Below are 17289 nucleotides of genomic sequence, written 5' to 3' on the forward strand. Positions count from 1 at the left end.
AGAGAATCTGTTGTAGTGGAGTGTGGACTCATGATACCACAAGGAGAGCAAGGGAGACAAGGGAAAGAGGAAAAGGGGTCATGGGTGTGAGGGGTTGTGGCGTGACTATCATGAAGGGACCCTGCACTTTTGAATTTGCTACTACACTATTGGTTACTGAGAATCTGATATTGCCTGCGAGCTTGCTTCTGTATCTACATACTGTCTGTTGAGTGTATTGCCAAGAATGCTATTTATGTTCATTGTTGACCCAGCAAATTTAATTTGCACTGTTGGGGAAGGGGAGCCCAAAACAATACTCATGAACATACAGTAACTACATTTGCACAAGCTAGCCTGAAAACTAGTTAATAAATAGGCAAACACACAAATCAGTGGAATATTTCATGTTGAAAGAACCTCACAATTGTGCTATGCACTGCAGCTTCCCATTGGTCTTTTCATAATCCAGTCATCTTCCTTGTATCTTGTCTATAATTCATTTAGCAAAGTGAGTTCACCTTTTTGTTTGCTCTTGCTTGCTAGGTTCACTTCCCTGATGTTGAACGGGTAGAGTGGCTGAACAAGGTAAGGCACTGAACATTGAGACAAGACAAATATATTTGATTGAACTGTCTCTGCTCTAATGCTAGCTTTGTAACGTGACATATAAATATCCAGATAGTAAACACATTTGCTCTAGTAAGTGGATGGGTTAAATACTTGTGCTGGGCATAACTGTGAACTATAGGGCTTGAAGATGGGTGATCAAAGTCTTTATTTAGCTAAAGAAAAGACGCTGGCACCTGTCCTTGTAAATCCTCCTGAATACATATTTTAACTTTTAACTTTTTATGTGTTTTTAGCAAGACTCCTGGTGTTTGTATTGGGTTGTTTCTGTTGTTTATATGATGTTTACATGTATTTGTGGTGGCCTACGAGCTGTAAGCAATAAACTTCTTCTTCTTCTCCTGAATACAGTTGATAGTGCATATGGAGCTTCTGAATGGGTGGCAATGTACAGGGGGTTGTTGTCTGTTTGAAGATCTGTCAAGTCCAAACCTGGTTTAAATGTAAAGAACTATAAGAAGGGAGACCAAAGGTCTTGCTCATTATCTGGACACTAGACTGAGCAGGCACCCAGGTCAACTGATCAGTCTTCCCACTGTGCTGTGATGATTCACTAGAAAAGACAATAATGCTGGGAAAAACAGAAGGGAGTAGAAAAAGAGGAAGACCAAACAAGAGATGGATTGATTCCATTGAGGAAGCCACAGACCTAAACTTACAAAATCTGAACAGGGTGATTCATGACAGATGCTTTTGGAGGTCACTGATTCATAGGGTCGCCATAAGTCGTAATCGACTTGAAAGCACATAACAACAAATTTAAAATACTGTATTTATTTCTAAATTTGCATCTTAAAGACATAAATTAATGCATGTAAATCTTATGCAAATTTATATCTTCCTTTGTCCTCTTGTTTTGAGATGCAGTTCCTCTTATTTTTCTTTGTGTCATTTATATACTACTTTTCAGACAGACCGCAGAAAACGCTCTACATAAGTTTATGAACAACAATAAGCATCACTGGCCACTAGGCCATGCTAGTTTTGGATGGCATATCCTCTGTGTATTTTTAGTGTAATCCTTGGAGATGGATGTGTTTCCTGCCTTTCTTCTAGAATCCAGGAGTAGTCAGTGAGGAAGGGTGGCACTGATGTACTCGCACAGTGCCCTCCTGTCTGCCACCTCCTCCTCTCCTCTGTCTCTTCCAGCAACTAGCAGTGATTCTGCTGCTAGAACGCCAGGTGTGCACAGGCACCTCTCCACTTACCATTCCTGCTAGAATCTGATTTTTTTTTTTATTAGAAAGTAAAAGCCAAGCTGGTTTGTCTGCTTGCTATCTTTAAATATTTGAAACAGTATTAGTAATTTTGTTGTATGATATAAAGCTTCTCTCACTTTTTCTAAGTCTATATTATGCTGTATTTAGGTTCTTGAACAGGCCTGGCCATACTTTGGGGCAGTTATGGAAAAAACGTTTAAGGAAGTCCTTGAACCAAAAATCAGAGCAAAGCATGTGCATTTGAAAACATGTACGTTCACTAAAGTCCACTTTGGAGATAAGGTAAGATGAAGACATTGGGAGTGAAAACCAAAGCTAATTGATTTTGGGGTGGGTGGCTTGCAAGGCAAGGACAGTATAATGTTCTAAACTGAAGTAACTTCAGTGAACCATTTTTGTAAGATAATTCCTCCTCCCTTCCCCCACTCTGTTTCAAATATCTTGATTCCTCTCAAGTAGTCTGTGTTTGCAATGTCAGAAAGGGACAAAATTTGAGAAGTCATCCCTCTGTCTTTTCTAAGTGCGTGTGATGCTTTGTTCCTGGTCTTTAGCCCTTTATTCTGGGGGTGCTCCTGGATCCATCTTTGTCACTAGTAGCTAGGAGTACCTTTTACCAACTTTGGCTGGTAAGACAGCTGCTGCCATTTCTGGACTGACATAGCCTGGCCACTGTTGTCCACGCACTGGTAACTTACAGGTTGGATTACTGTAATGTGCTCTATGTGAGGCTGCCCTTGTGGTTGGTCCAGAAGCTGCAACTGGTGCAAAATGTGGCAGTGCAACTGCTCACTGGGGCAGGGTATCGCCAATGTGTCATCCCACTGCTGAAAGAATTGCACTGGCTGCCCATTGGCTACTGGGCTAAGTTCAAGGTTCTGGTTTTGGTGCACAAAACCCTATATAGCTTGGGACCAGGATACCTGAAAGACCATCTTATCCCTCATATACCCAGTTGATCACTATGCTCTGCAGGTGAGGGCCTCCTGCAAATACCATCTTATCCGTCCAACGTAGGAAGCAGACCTTTAGTATAGTGGCACCTACCCTTTGGAATTCCCTCCCCTTAAATATTAGACAGGCGCCATCTCTGTTATCTTTTCAGCACCTACTGAAGACCTTCCTCTTTCAACAAGCCTTTTAAGTTGAGACCTTATTCCAGTCTGTGTATGTCCTGGAATTGCTTTTTAATATGTTTTTAAAGCTTTTTAAAAAAAATGTTTTTAAAGATGTTTTATTTTAATATGTTTTAAACTCTGTTCTTATGATGTTTTAGAGTGTTTTTAGTGTTTTTGTTTGCTGCCTTGGGCTCTTTCTGGGAGGGATACAAATGCAATAACTAGATAATAAACACTCAAGTGTAAACAGCCAGCCTTTGTTAAAATTGTAACAACTTGTTGGACTAATCAAAATATTTGGCTCTGTGTTGATTTTTCTTTAGCAGCATGATTAGATATCAGAATTGTTCTTCTCTGGGAGGGATTGTCAGTTTGGGATGCCTTGTTGCATTCTGATTCAAACATCAACATGTTAGCAGAAGACAGGATGTAGAAGATAAGTTGTCTACTATTGTATTTTTTTCTAAAACTATCTATATACCACTATTCATAAAAACAGCAGTTTACAACATACAAAAATACACATTAAAACTGTATAAAAATTTAAATATCCTATAGCCTTGCACTCCCACTCCTAGGGTGGTATGCAAAAAATGTGTGTTGTCAGTGCAAGGATTTCCATTTGTGCAGTGGGACTTCCCCCCTCTTCTTTCCCCTGTGTACCCCGCACTCCCCCCAATCTGCTTCAGAGAATTGAGGGAGCCCGTAGAACAGATTTAGTGAGGAGGAAAGGGGGGTGGAGTTCTTTGTGCAAGCAGAAATCCTTGTGATAACAGAACACTTATTTAGTTCTGCATTGGATACAAGCCCTTGTTTTCTTTTCCTGTTTCCTCTGGGATTGTGGTGGGTCTTGCCTGATATTTAAGCATTCTTATTTGCCTCCCAAGGCATTTGAAGCTTTTTTAGGTATGCTAGTCATCATAGTCGCCAATAACATTGCTGTGTGTCTTGTCTTGTCTGCTTACAGTGCCCTAAAATCAAAGGAGTAAAGGCCTATACCAAAGAAGTTGATAGAAGACAAGTGATCCTGGACTTGCAAATATGGTAGTACAATATCGCATTTTTTCCACTATAGTTTATCATAGAAAATTCTCTGATATCACAATGCAACACTCATTGAAAGTCAGTGAGCTGATTCAGGCACCTGATAGAATTGCTTTGCAAGGAACAGTTCTTTCGGTGGTGATTTACGTCCTCCTCCTTGGCCTCCAAGAGAAGGACATGTCTCTTGACACAGATACATGCTTGAAAATAGTTTGGGGGAAATGCTGAGCTCATTAAGAAATGTATTATTATTATTCTAATGAATGCGGAGTTTGTGATGCCTGCTGCTATTTCCATGCTCGCGCATAGTCCTGTTCCTATTTTGCTAAAAGATAACAAGGGCAGGTGGCAGCTACAAGTGTCTTGGTAGCCTGTTTTGTGCCTGTGGCTTACCAGAACCTCACAAATGTCCTCCTCGGTCTCTTTCTCCCTCTCACTTCTCTCTTTTTAACACTTATTCATGCGAAGCCACTGTTTGGCTTACTATGTCGTCCAAACCGGGGCTTGTGGTTGAGCTCTCTCCTCATTAACCATAAGCTGTAGCCAAGGTTTTTTCATGATGCTGTCTGTAGATGACTGGCTGTCTGATGTGGCTGCATTTAGAGCATGATGAATTTATAAACAGCAGCCTCAAAACCAGTAAGTTGATGTGGTTTTTGAGAAACTGAGAAAGACTTGAAGATATGTGGATAATATCTTTTGAAAGCTCATAAGCAGGTTGTTATGCATATTATGCATAAGTGCAGAACACACACACAATTTTAGGTTTGCCAGGATGCTGAATCCTTCAACTATCTCAGCTTTCTCTCTAAGTTTCTAGCCCTTGTGATTATGAAAATAGGCTTTAAAGTTGCAACAAAAATGCTAGTTTGGATGTTCCCTTGGTCTCCTAGAGCAAAGTAAAGTGATGCTACAATATAGTTGGTCTCAAAAACCTCTTGCTTCTTAATGATTTAGGGCAGCTTTACTTGTGTAATCCTCTTTCATCTGTGGTATTTATTATGTTTGCATGTTATCAAGCATTGTGCATCCATAAAACTGCAGAATCCAGCAAAGCAGCTTTTGGCATAGTATTGTGTGATGCTACCATGTTCAAACCAGATCTTTCTAAGATGTATTTTTGAAATGGTTTAGGAAGGGAATGCATTTAGTTTTTTTAAAAAATGGAACAGTTATTTGCCCTCCGGGTGTGCTTGTGAAAAGAGATGTCTTCCCAGATAGGGTTTGAGTATGGAGGTAGCTTTCCATTGCAAATAGACCAATTTTGCTCGGCTGGCATCCACAATCCTCTTTATGACTCACAGAGGATACTGCGGTGAGTTCACCTGCTAAAGTAGTATTAAGGAATAGTCCCAGTAGAGGGAGGATTCAAATGGACAGAAAAACCAGCTTATCCAGTTGGGCACCTTGGAAAATGTTGCCTTGCCTTGTGAATTGGGAGTAGCTGTCAAATCATTTCTATGGTTCCAAGAAAAGCGGGAACAGCTGGAATCTTCTGTTTACACCTGTAATGTAGAAAATGCTCCATGAATTCCATTCAGTGAATCATATCGCAAATAAAGCTAAGCTGGTTAAATGTGGGGAAGAATTTCTTATCAACAAACTGTTGGTGGTTGGTAGGTTCTAGTGCTATGCTGAATTCTTGTGAGGTTTGCTTTTTGATGTGAAATTGCTGTTGGGGGAGAGAAGGAAAATAAGGTAGGGTGGTGAAAAAGAGGGTCTAGAGCACGTTTCCCACAGTAATTCTTTCAATAATCTGCTATTTTGGGGGCATGTTGCATTGCTTGAAAGGCTTCTTCACTGCATGATCTCAACCAGTTGGAGATTGTGTATTGAATAAAATTATTTGGTTACCTGATGACATGACTTGGGGCAAACAAAGACTTCCATTGCCCTTACTCTGAATGGCAAAGGGAGAGAGGAACACATCTTTTGTTGCCCAGGTTACCAGGGAAATGTGCTGTGTCATCTTGCTGTACTACACTGGTGATTTCATTGCATGCTGGTACAGTAGGGCAGGACTTCTTCATTCCCGATCCAGCTCTCATTGTGCATAGTTATACAGAGCCAGGTGCAGCAGAATGTGGATGGACGTTCTGCCCCAGGTAAAAAGTCAATTCTATGTAGCTAAGGTGGAGTGAGAGGTTTGGCCTGTTTGCTTTGGCAGTGCATGCGTATTCCCTCATTCCACCTCCTTGCATACAGTTTGCACCTTTTGCGAAGGGCTGAGAGATCTTAAAAAAGAAGGGATAGATTTTGCAAGTGTGATATTGTTCACAAACCATCACAAACCATCCCTGTTTTGGTTTAACATTTGTTGGTTCATCTGTTTCCAGATTTTATTTTTAACTTTTCTTAAAACTGTTGTTCATACTACAATTTTGCCTGTGTTGGTTTAGAAATTAGCACAGACAAGTCTGATGGTGTAGTATTGACAGTCAATTGTAAGAAAAGCCGTAAGAGGCCCATCTAATCCAACATTATGTTCTCACACTGGCCATCTGGATACCTATGGGAAGCCTGCAAGCAGGGTACTTAGTGTTAATTTTATTGCTGCTCATGACTGATTTTTATGGAAGTGAATCATTCATGAAAGTTACCCTGCTGAAATTAACATTTCTTAAAACTACATAACATAATTTGCAGCACTTCTTGGGTTACGCAAAATTGCATTACATTGGTGATCACATGACAACATAATTTATATCTTGGCTCTGTCTGTTACTAATGTGATCTGATCATCATGGCTAAAACTGATAAAACTGTAACTACTTGGAAGGCTAGTTACATGCATGATATAATTTTACCCACTCAGTGTAATCTGCTTTGGAAGAAGTAAAATATGCACATTGGTAGTCTAAATGGGATAATAACTTCTGCAGCTCTTGACACAACGTATTTCCCTCCATTTGGCAGAACATTAGTGTTTTGTGTGTGGCGCCCACAAGCTTCACTGAGACGGTGTGGTGGAGGGAAAGACCTGACTTCCAGTTGGTTGAGTCGCCTCTGCTCACTGCAAGGTGCTGGGGAGTTTGGTGTGGTGCAAATGCACCGGCAGGAGCACCACATTGGCTCCACTGGTGTGTTTGCATGGTGCCCATCTCATGGCTGCCTCACCCCTTCCCTGGTATCTTCCAGCAAACAGCAGCAATGTGACTGACTAAGGGTCAGGTGGGCAGCAGCATCCCAGCATGCCATCTGCTACTGCCTGTCACTCACCTGACATCAGGCGTGGGAGAGAGAAAGCCACAGCTGAACAACTGGAAGCCTTAGAGTGTGCCTCTCATGTCTTCCTTTGCAGCATTGGCTAACATTCGACACTCTTTAAACTTGGTGCCAAGTGCAAGCCCTGATGCCTTTGGGGCAGGCTAGCTTCCATCTGGAGCTTCTGATCCCTGCCAAAAGCAGTGCAGTTTGCATTCAGTGCCAAATCTAAACAGCGCTGAATGTAACCTGTGAGGCTGTTTTGGGTTGGCTACCCGCAGTTACTTGTTCCTCACAGCTGAACAATTCGGAACCTTAGAATACGTTCCCAGTTGTTCCTTTGTAGCCCTGGCTGGCATTCAGCCCTTTTTAAATTTGGCACTCAGTGCAAATGTGGCTGCTTTCGGGTGGGATTGGTTCTACTCTGTGGAGAGTTGGCTACCTCCCCCTGCCTAAAGGCTATGCTATGCTGTCTTCCCAAATGAGGCATTTGTGAGCTTAATTCACTTGGACATCAGAGCAATTCTAATGTTTCTGAAGTGACTCATATATGTACCTAAGAGACTACAATGTATGAGCAACCCATGACAAATTTAAAAGAATGTATCTTGTTCTGTGACATAGGAAGTAGTTTCAGAAATACAGAGCTAATTAAATCTGTGAATAGGCATTGGTTCACTGTCATACCCCTGTGACCAGCAAAATCTGTAAATCTTTTTCTTCTCAGGAGAAACTGTGCCAACCCAGTATTTCTACCACATTCCCCCTTCTTCCTATCTCACTGCGTGGCTCTGCTTGGCTCAGCTTTTGCTTCTGCCACCACCACTGACTGGTCTGTTTGTGCTACTGGGGTTTAAATGTGCCTTGTTAGTGAGGCAAGGGCCCCCAAAATGTAATTTGCTTCCTCAAAAAAATCTAATAGTGGAAAATGTCATGTTACAGCTTTAGCACCAAGGCATTAGGTGTTGAAACAAGTAGGGAGGTTTCCCTGAAATTCAGCATGGCAGAGGAGGCTGGAAGTAGATGCTGGAGAATGTGTGGCTGCCACCAAACACAGAGACCCTAAATTGTCTGCTACTGTCTTTCCCAGTAAAGTGAAAGAAAACACACCACCTGATGTTGCTTTTTGCTAGTCTCTGTGTTCCCTCTCCACTTTGCTGTCTGCTGCTTGCAGGAATGGGGAAACGTCCAGCTGGTTTATTTATCAGACATAGGGGAAGACTACTGCTGTCTGTCTGTCGGAGTCATTCATTCCTTATAGCTACTTGCTATGGGAAAGGCAAGAGCATCTTGCTGTTTTCTTTCCCTCTGCATTTGCTCATAATAACCATTAGCTGCTAGCAGCACAGCATTTTCCATCTTAATAAACCTTCCTTTCTTGGTCCCTTTATGCTTCCTGCAGCATCTGGTATGCCATGCACCTCCCCCTCTCCATCCAATTTATAAGCTGATTCTGCAGTTCTATAAACATAATTCAGTTGTCAGTTCCTGTAGAAAACATCTGGCAACACTATTTCAGGTTTTAGAACTCATCAAGCACCACTAGCCCCTCTTCTACTACATCCTTACCCCAAATTCTTTCCCCCTTCTTGATTTCTGTGATGCTTCCCCCCACATCGTCATCCAGTACCTAGGAGACTTAAAAACAACTATGGCCCTCAGCTGCTTCCACTGAAGCTTAACTGTGGTAATGATACACTCTTGACAGTAGAATGTTTTCTTTTCAGGGGTTCAGGGTTCAAAGGTTCCTGAGTGCATGATTGCTACAGGCAAGTTGTCCAGAGCTAGATTGAGGACCATCTCAACTTTAAAAGTAGGCGCAGGTGTACGGTTAAATGTTTAGCAGTTGCATCCTGCAATATTGCAGTGAGTGCCTTATCTACACATCATTTTGTTGTTGCTTACATAATATGGAAGCACACTTCAGAGAAACAAGGCCAATTGAGATTCTTCACAAAAGGCTTCTGGGGTATAAAACAAGGCTGGGGAGGAAGAAGATATGTAATCAGTTACAGACTAGCTTAGAAAGAACTAAACACTAAATATTGAACCCATCGTGTGGGGTTCTGCTGTCAGTGTGTGAGATGACCCTAAGGCTTCCTTGTAATCTAAATGTTCCTCATACATATTTGCCTCTATCTGGTTTTGGCAGTAGAAGTATATATATGCATCCTGAAAATATTATGTACACATTGTTTTTGTTTTAACGATCCAGTGAAAAACATCTTGAAGCACAAGAAAGTTAGTCTTTGGCTGGTAGGCAGGCTGGCTGCGCAAATGTTCTTCCACTGAATTTGTCAAATTGGGCAGTGTGGGAAATGTAGCTCTTAACTCTTGTTGGCTTTCACAACGTGACGCTGTATCTTTGAAAAGGGCTCCACACACATTAGCGAATGAGAGTTGCAGGAGTTGAATAAGCATGTTATCATGTTAACTCAAAGAACCAGTTTGGTATAGAGCAGGATGTGACATCCATGCTGAGCCTTTTGAAACTGGGAAAGAGGTGCACGTGGATACCGATCACACAGGAAATGCAAGTTTAGATTGACTCTCTGGAGATACTGTGACATGTGAGCTTTGGATATTGAGTTTGCTTTGGTGTGCCTCTCTGGCTGCTTGTGGCATTCTTGTATGCTATGGATGGATGATATAAGCCAGTAGTTCCCAACCTGGAAGTTGGGACGTCATCCCAGGGGGGTCACAAAGAGCCGAGAATTATTAATTTTAAAAGTTAATTAATTGCTGGTCTGTGCACAACCCACTTGTGAGACTGCACTGCATGTGCACACAGTAGGGATGAGGGAGAATATCCGCTAAATCGGACGTAGTACTGGATTCTGACTGAATTTGACAGTCCACTGTCTTTCCGGACCAGCACTGCTTTCTTGCAGCAGGATGCAGCTGTAATCAGCACGGATTTTGTAGCCGTGGCTGCAATTCACATGGATTTTTGTTTTTTAATTTTTCCTCCTATTTTATGTAATAATCTTTGTAATTTCCTCAGTTGCTGCATTCGTAACACTGTAGGTGTGATAACGATCGCCTTTTGTCCATTATATATTATGAAAAAATGCTTTATCACCATATGATGCAAAAAATATTGGCTGCCTGCCCTGCCCTCCGCTATATATTTTTCAAACAAGACAGCTCAGAGCATTCTGAATCTCCATTTTCTTGCATGGGAAACATGATGATGATGATGATGAGAGAGACTGACCCACGCGACTTGCCCCATCCCCACCCCGCTTTCATTGCTACTGTCCTCAGTTCATCAGGGTCTCTCTCTCTCTCTCTCTCTCTCTCTGTGAGTGTGAGTGTGAGTGTGAGAGAGAGGGGAGGGGGAGAGAGTGAGAGTGTGTGTGTAAAAATACAAGGTGGTATTAGCTGTGGTGGGGATGATGTTGCCGTGCTGCTGACAAACTAATTCAAGTATAGCAAAAGGGAGGGGCATCATTAAGCAGCACATCAGTTAGCCCAAGGCAAGAGACAAAGGTGATTATCTGCCTCGTTGATATGTAAATAGGAAAAAAACCACATGGAACACCGTGATAATTTACGTAAGCATTTATGTTAAACATTATGAATTTTTTCGCCACCAAAAAAACACCCCACTGTGGATCGAATCATCAAAAAACCACACAGCAGATCAGATTAGGAAGTGCCAAAGCAATCGGGATGCAATTGGAACACAAGTGGATTGGAACTAGGCAGCAAACCCCATCCCTAGCAGGCAGCCACCTCCACCTCCCCTTCCTTCCTTCCTTCTTTCCAGCCGCCAGCACAGTCGGTATCCCCCCCCCCCGACAAAGAGCTGAGCAGCAAGGCACGCAAGCAAGTCGTGTACGGTATGAATAAATCAAGAGAAGGGGCCGGCTGAGCTTATTTGAGCTCCAGCGCTCCCCCCCCCTCTTTTGTCAGTGGCAGTGAGAGAAGATCAGTCCAGCTGACTGGCTCTGGCTGTAGAGACAGAGGGACCCCGGGAGGGAGCCACCTGCTTAAGGAAGTAATGGGACAGAGCCCTGGAATGTCTCCTTGCTCATTAAAAAATTATGATTAACTTACAATATACATGTCTACTCAGAAGTAACTCTCATATTTAATGGGTTTACTCCCAGGTAAATCAAATTGCAGTATCAGACCAGATTAAGATTCTGTTGAAGCTTTGAAGCCATACTACTTTTTTTTAATGGTGGTGAGCGTGGATGGGGCTTCATAGTACAAAGATGCATCATTCTGGGGTTAAAGGGAGTAAAAATTTATGTGTATAATACAAGGACTTAGGCTGCAATCCTAACAAGGCCTATTCAGAGGTAAGTCCTATATAATTCAGTGGAGCTTACTCCCAAGTAAGTGGAGTTAGTGGAGACTGCAGCCAGTCTCCTTTTGCAGCCATTTTAATTGTCTTCTATATCTTCACAACAGCCATATGAGGTAGTTTAGGCTGAGAGTTAGTGGCAGCCCAAGGCAGTAAATGAGCAAAAAAATTATGTGTAAAGTAAGTTCTGAGATGTGAAATTGCACATGCTCAGTGTATTTTTATTGTTTATCAAGGCTTTGAGTGTGTTTTTATACAGTTGTATATGCTCATTTTCAATATTTTTTATTTTAAAATGTTAAGTTGCCCAAATTTTGTTGTTTTTACTCTTAACTTCAGTTCTTTTCGTGGTTTAGGGTTGGCACTGGAGGAGACCAAGGCTCTTGTGCCTTTAACAACTGTGTGGCAGGCAGAAATTAAATATAAATTAAATTAAACTTTTTCTAGTATGGAAATAAAATTATGAGGAAGGTTTCATCTGTTGATAGACAAATTATGGAGCTTCCTGAGCCAAGTGCTGAAGATGAGGCATCATTATATACATATGGAACACTTAAAACCAAAGTCCAAATGCCCTGGCATCAACCAGGCTCTGTTTACCACTCTGGGTGGTTTCCTTTTATCTTCTTCCTTTCATTTCCTCCAAAATTTGTTAAAAGTTGTTTATATTGCTGTAATCTGCCCTGGGAACTTCTGGTGAAGGGTAGGTAAAAAATATCATCATCATATTTGTTGTGATGAATAAAAAAGTGATATTATTTAACACTTTATTATGTATTTTTTCAATTAACAGGCTAAAATTACAACAATTAGCATGTGGGGGCTTTAAGAATATTTGAAGTTACAAAGGGGGTCCTGTATTCATAAAGACTGGGAACCACTGATATAGGCTATAGGAGTAGCTGGGCATTAAACGTGTACTTTTCAATTCAAAAGGGACACATGGATTATCTTCAATGAAGGCTGAAAATGTAGTATTGGTGTGATTTTAAGGCAACTAAACATATTTATTATGCCCTTGTACTTTGAGTTCTCAGACCTGTTAGCACAGTGTACGCAGTCCCCCAACTCAGGTCTTCACACATGTCTGTCTTGAATCTGATGTTTGGAAGCCACAGCACCCTATGTGGTGGTGATAACAAAATCAGTTTGCTACTTTATTCGGCAGCAGGGGACACTTATCAGCAGACACACAACAGTTTTCTGAAACGGTTTCCTGAAGCAGTATGAAAGTATGAGCAAATATATTAAATGCTGGATTTGAGTTAAGATCAGATATTTTAGTTAGCTGATGATCATCTTGAAAACCTGCTAGGGTTTTACGTGCAAACCACTGTTTCTGTTGTAACCCCCCTACAAAATTTCTCAGTAGTCGTTTGTACTTTTGTCTCCAATAGCCTATAGCTGTTGTCTTTTTCCAGGAATGAGGAGCCTTTGGCTCTCCCTCTTGTTGCTGGACTCCATTTCCAATCATCCTGATCACTGGCCATACTGGCAGGATCTGATAGAACATGGGGTCCAGAAACATCTGGAATGCCACCGATTCCTCATTTGTTTCCTATTCTAAAGCAGGGGTTGAATTTCAAAGCTTCTTTCAGTGCTGGACATAAAATCTGAATAGTTCAGGTCTCCCTCTGTTCTAGTCTTGCACAGCTGCAAATACTGGAACACAAGATTTTACAGCTTGATCCTGTGCATATCTTTTCACATGCAAACCTCATTGAATTCAGTGGGAACATTAGAGTAAATTTTTAATTTACTTATTTATTTTTACATTTATATCCTGCCCTTCCTCCCAGAAGGATCCCAGGGCAGCAAATGTGCATAGGATTGCAGCCTTAGACACTGGTTAACCTTATGAGCCTTTGCCATACTAATTGTTCATCTGATCTAAAGCTATGAAGTAGGAGGTGGGACTAATCTTGTACAAATACTGCTTTGGTTAGTCTTTTCCGAAAGAGGAGGAAAATTATATGCAACTTGCTTGTCAACCCCTGACCCTGGCAAATGGCAAAAGGAACGCTAATTTTAAGACCCATGCTTGTTTAGAAGTTAAGTTGCTTGTAGATGTTCTTTGCTTTTTAAGATAAGTCGGGGGGGGGGAGAAAACTGTTTTTTAAGAAGTATGCTAGTAGGCAATAGAACATACCTGAGTCATAGGTTTTCTTTTCTAAGCAGTTGCCTGCTTCCTAAAACGGGTGAGCAAACTATAAGAGGTATTTGTTTGGAAACCTTACAAAATGTATTTGCTTGGAGAATCTCTTAATTATTGAAGAAGCTTGCAATGGGATTTTCTTGTTGATTTTGTAATCACTTATTTTCCATGCAGGTTGGAGACATTCTAATTTGAACTCTTTCTCAGTTATATAGGTGACTGTGAAATCCACATGGAATTGTCCAAGTTCAAAATAGGGGTGAAAGGAATCCAGGTGTGTACAATACAACTTGTACTTATTAAACACTGTGAAATGCTTCATACATTACCTTTTTTTCTTTACCTGGCAGTGAACTAAATACTGTTTCCTTCTCTTTTGCAGCTGTACGGAACATTACGAGTAATACTAGAGCCCCTACTGACACATGCACCTTTCATTGGTGCTGTAACCATGTTTTTCATCCAGAAACCTGTAAGTCGATTATGAATTCTAGTCTGGAACCTACATATTGGTCAGTTTGTGTGTGTCACTAGCTTCCCTAATGGAATTAAGAATGCTGACCATCTGAAGTCTGTTTGGTATTTTAAAAAATATAAAATGAAATAGGAAATGGTTTTGTGGTCCTATTCCTTAGCAGAGATATAAATGCAAGCAGCAGAGTGAGAATATAAACCAGTCCACGCCTTTCCCACAGACGTACTAGTTAGTCAAATAACTCACACACAGAGTCTTGTTAGGTAAAAAGATAAAGAATATTTACTCACGACCTTTCATATGTTCAGGAAACATAGGCTCTAGCTTAGATGAAAGAAAAAGTAGAAGTCTTAGTCCATTTTAGTCTTTGGTAGTGATGCTCTCAGGAGAGCATCTGCCATGCGGTCTCTCCCAGAGGTAAAAAGCTCAGTAATGGAGATTATGCAGGAATCCCCAGGACAAAGGAGGAGGAAGCCAGGTAACTAATCCCACCCATTAGGAAGTTACATCATGGTAAACATGTACATGGGATATTTCCCAAATATCCCTTAAAGGGAACATCTCCCTTTTTATAAGGGAACATGCAAGTTTGTCTATTCCAGCAAAGTCTACATTTTGGCTATATCCAGAAATATTGCAGCCATTATATGGCAGGTAGATGAGATGGTTTTTTGAGTCTCTGTCCTACCCTAGTGTGACCCTCCAGAAAGTGAGTGAGCAGCTTGATGTGAACAGATATAGCTCAGAAGAGTGCCTCTTTTATCTAAACAACACTTTCAAACAAAGAACTTCTATTAAAAGGGGAGATTGCTAATATATTACTAATAAAGCTAAGTGTTAATACCAGCAATGAAGCTATAAAAATAGCCAGTACGTCTAAGTAGAGGTAACTATCTAGCCTCCTGTATTAGTTGAAATGGTGCTCAAGATGTGTGTGACTTTAAATGCACACAATTTGTCCTGAGGTCGAACTTTCTCTGTTCATCAAGCTGCCCACTCCCTTTCTGTAGGGTCACCCTGAGATAGGACAGAGACACAAAGCACCATCTCATCAACCTGCCATGCAGCTGGTGTAATATTTTCCAATATAGCCAAACCTGTGGCATCCAATCCATAGGTTGTATGAGGTTCTATAAGCTTTGCTAATAAGTCCACAGAAGTTAATTCATCCATAGCAATGTTAATAACCCTTGTGTCTTCACATATCTGTGAAGTGACTCATGGCACATTATTAGCCTGGTAGTCAATAATGGGAAGGGAAATTTTAAAAAAAGAATCACTCTTCTTCTGGCTCACAACAGCTTGGCTCTCTGGTCATTTGGAGCTAATTTCTTATTTGCTGCTGGTGGTCACCCAGACCAATGGATATTTTCAAGCATGGCAACAATGTTTAGGACAGCCTTTCCCAACTAGTGGGCCACCAGATGTTGTTGGACCACATCTCCCATCAGCCTCAGCCAGCATTGCCAATGGTCAGGAAAGATGGGAATTGCGGTCCAATGACATCTAGTGGCCCACTAGTTGGGAAAGGCTGGTTTAGGAGTTGTGTTGCTGTTGAAGGTGGTGGTTCTCCTGCTCCACTGGGGCAGCAAACCTTTGAGTGAAAATCTTTGTGTGAAAGGTAAGTTTTAATCACAATAGCAATCTGGCTGAGGGATGTGCCCTTACAATTCAAGGAGGCACAAAATAAAGGTAATCTGCAGTCCTTTTCCAAATGCCAATAAGCAGTTTCACTGCATTGTGGAAAAGGTGACAAAATTTTTTTTTAAAAGGTGCAAGGTGTGGAGGGGACAGTATAAGGTATAGCACAATCTTACACACATTTCTCAGAGGTAAATACCAGTGTGCTGAATGGGGCTTAGTCCCCGGTAAATGTGAATAGAGTTATAGCCTCTGATCTCATAATGATCTCATTAAATCATTCAGCCTTGTTCTCATTTTGCTTAGTCTCAGAAAGATCATTGCTTATCAAAACTTTTTGAACCAAATGCCCAAATGGTGTCCCTAGCCACAGCTAGGGAAAAACATTTTTAAAAGTCTTGACTGCTCCATTCAGACACTAGTTCCTGCCTTCATCTATTTCCCTTTCATGGCGCCACCTGAAATAGGTCACTTAATCCTCCTGGGTAGTAGGGCTGGTCCTGAGAAGGATGCTTATGTTCTTCTCCTGGGCCTTTATTGTTCCCTATTGGAAAAGTAAAATGCCTTCGACTAAAGCCGGCAATGTGAGTTCTGGAATTGGTTAATTACTTAGGCCAGGAGTGGTGAACTGGTGGCCCTCCAGATGTTGCTGGACTCTAATTTCCATTATCCCTTACTATTGGTCATGATGGCTGGGTATTTTGGGAGTTGGAGTCCAGCAACATCTGGAGGACCACAGGTTCCCCACCCCTGGCCTAAGAAATTAACCAATTTCCAACTCACATTGTTGGCTTTGGGGATGGCATTTACTGTTTGAAAACCCTGTACTGTAAACTACCACCCTTAACACAGGCATGCCTAATTGAGTTTTAGAAAGTTGGCATGTGCTGAGCATGTGTGTACCTTGCATAGCAATTACATAGGACGTATCTCTACCTTGCATAGCAATTACATAGGACGTATCTCAACAGTATGGCAGGCGGCCTCTAGCAAAGGAAGTGTAGTGAGGCCTTGCTTGTTCATCTCCTTCCAAGCACATTGTTGCCCTGAGACTGCCATGCTGTGTATTAATTCTTTGCTTGTGGAACTCATGGTAGCAGACATAATGTTTTTATAATAGACATGAGTTAGAAATGACCGCATGACTCTCCAAGGTTTCAGTGTTTGTGAGTAATCTGAGTTCACTTGGAACTGCCACACAACTGTCATACTAAACTGAAATGCCACTTGACTTAGACACAAATGGAAAGAATGTTTACAGGGAGATTTCAAGTGCTTGATGGATCTTGGACAATTTTCACTGCATTCAAGATACTCAGTGCTATTGGTTTTCTCCATGGTAGACCACATGATTTCCGTGCAAAAAGTCCCTGGTTCAATCCCTAGGATCTGCAGGTAGGGTTAGAGGAAAACAACCACTGCCAATTGGTGTAGACACTGCCAATTGGTGTAGGATATATATATTTGTTTCAGTGGCTAAATTTGTGGTATCTCTCTCTCTTTTAATATAG

The 17289-nt window shown here is 41.4% G+C and overlaps 1 protein-coding gene across 1 annotated transcript in view; it reads left to right on the forward strand.

The window, feature by feature from the left end:
- The window catches only part of ESYT3 (extended synaptotagmin 3), a 51728-nt gene that overhangs the window by 9259 nt on the left and 25180 nt on the right, over positions 1-17289 (forward strand). The window contains exons 2-6 of the mRNA XM_061608983.1: positions 526-567; positions 1977-2111; positions 3912-3988; positions 13870-13936; positions 14045-14134. Coding sequence (XP_061464967.1) covers positions 526-567; positions 1977-2111; positions 3912-3988; positions 13870-13936; positions 14045-14134 — 411 coding nt within the window. The remainder of the gene's footprint in view (positions 1-525; positions 568-1976; positions 2112-3911; positions 3989-13869; positions 13937-14044; positions 14135-17289) is intronic.

Source organism: Rhineura floridana, chromosome 2 (genome assembly GCF_030035675.1).
Source record: "Rhineura floridana isolate rRhiFlo1 chromosome 2, rRhiFlo1.hap2, whole genome shotgun sequence".
Lineage (NCBI taxonomy): Eukaryota > Metazoa > Chordata > Lepidosauria > Squamata > Rhineuridae > Rhineura > Rhineura floridana.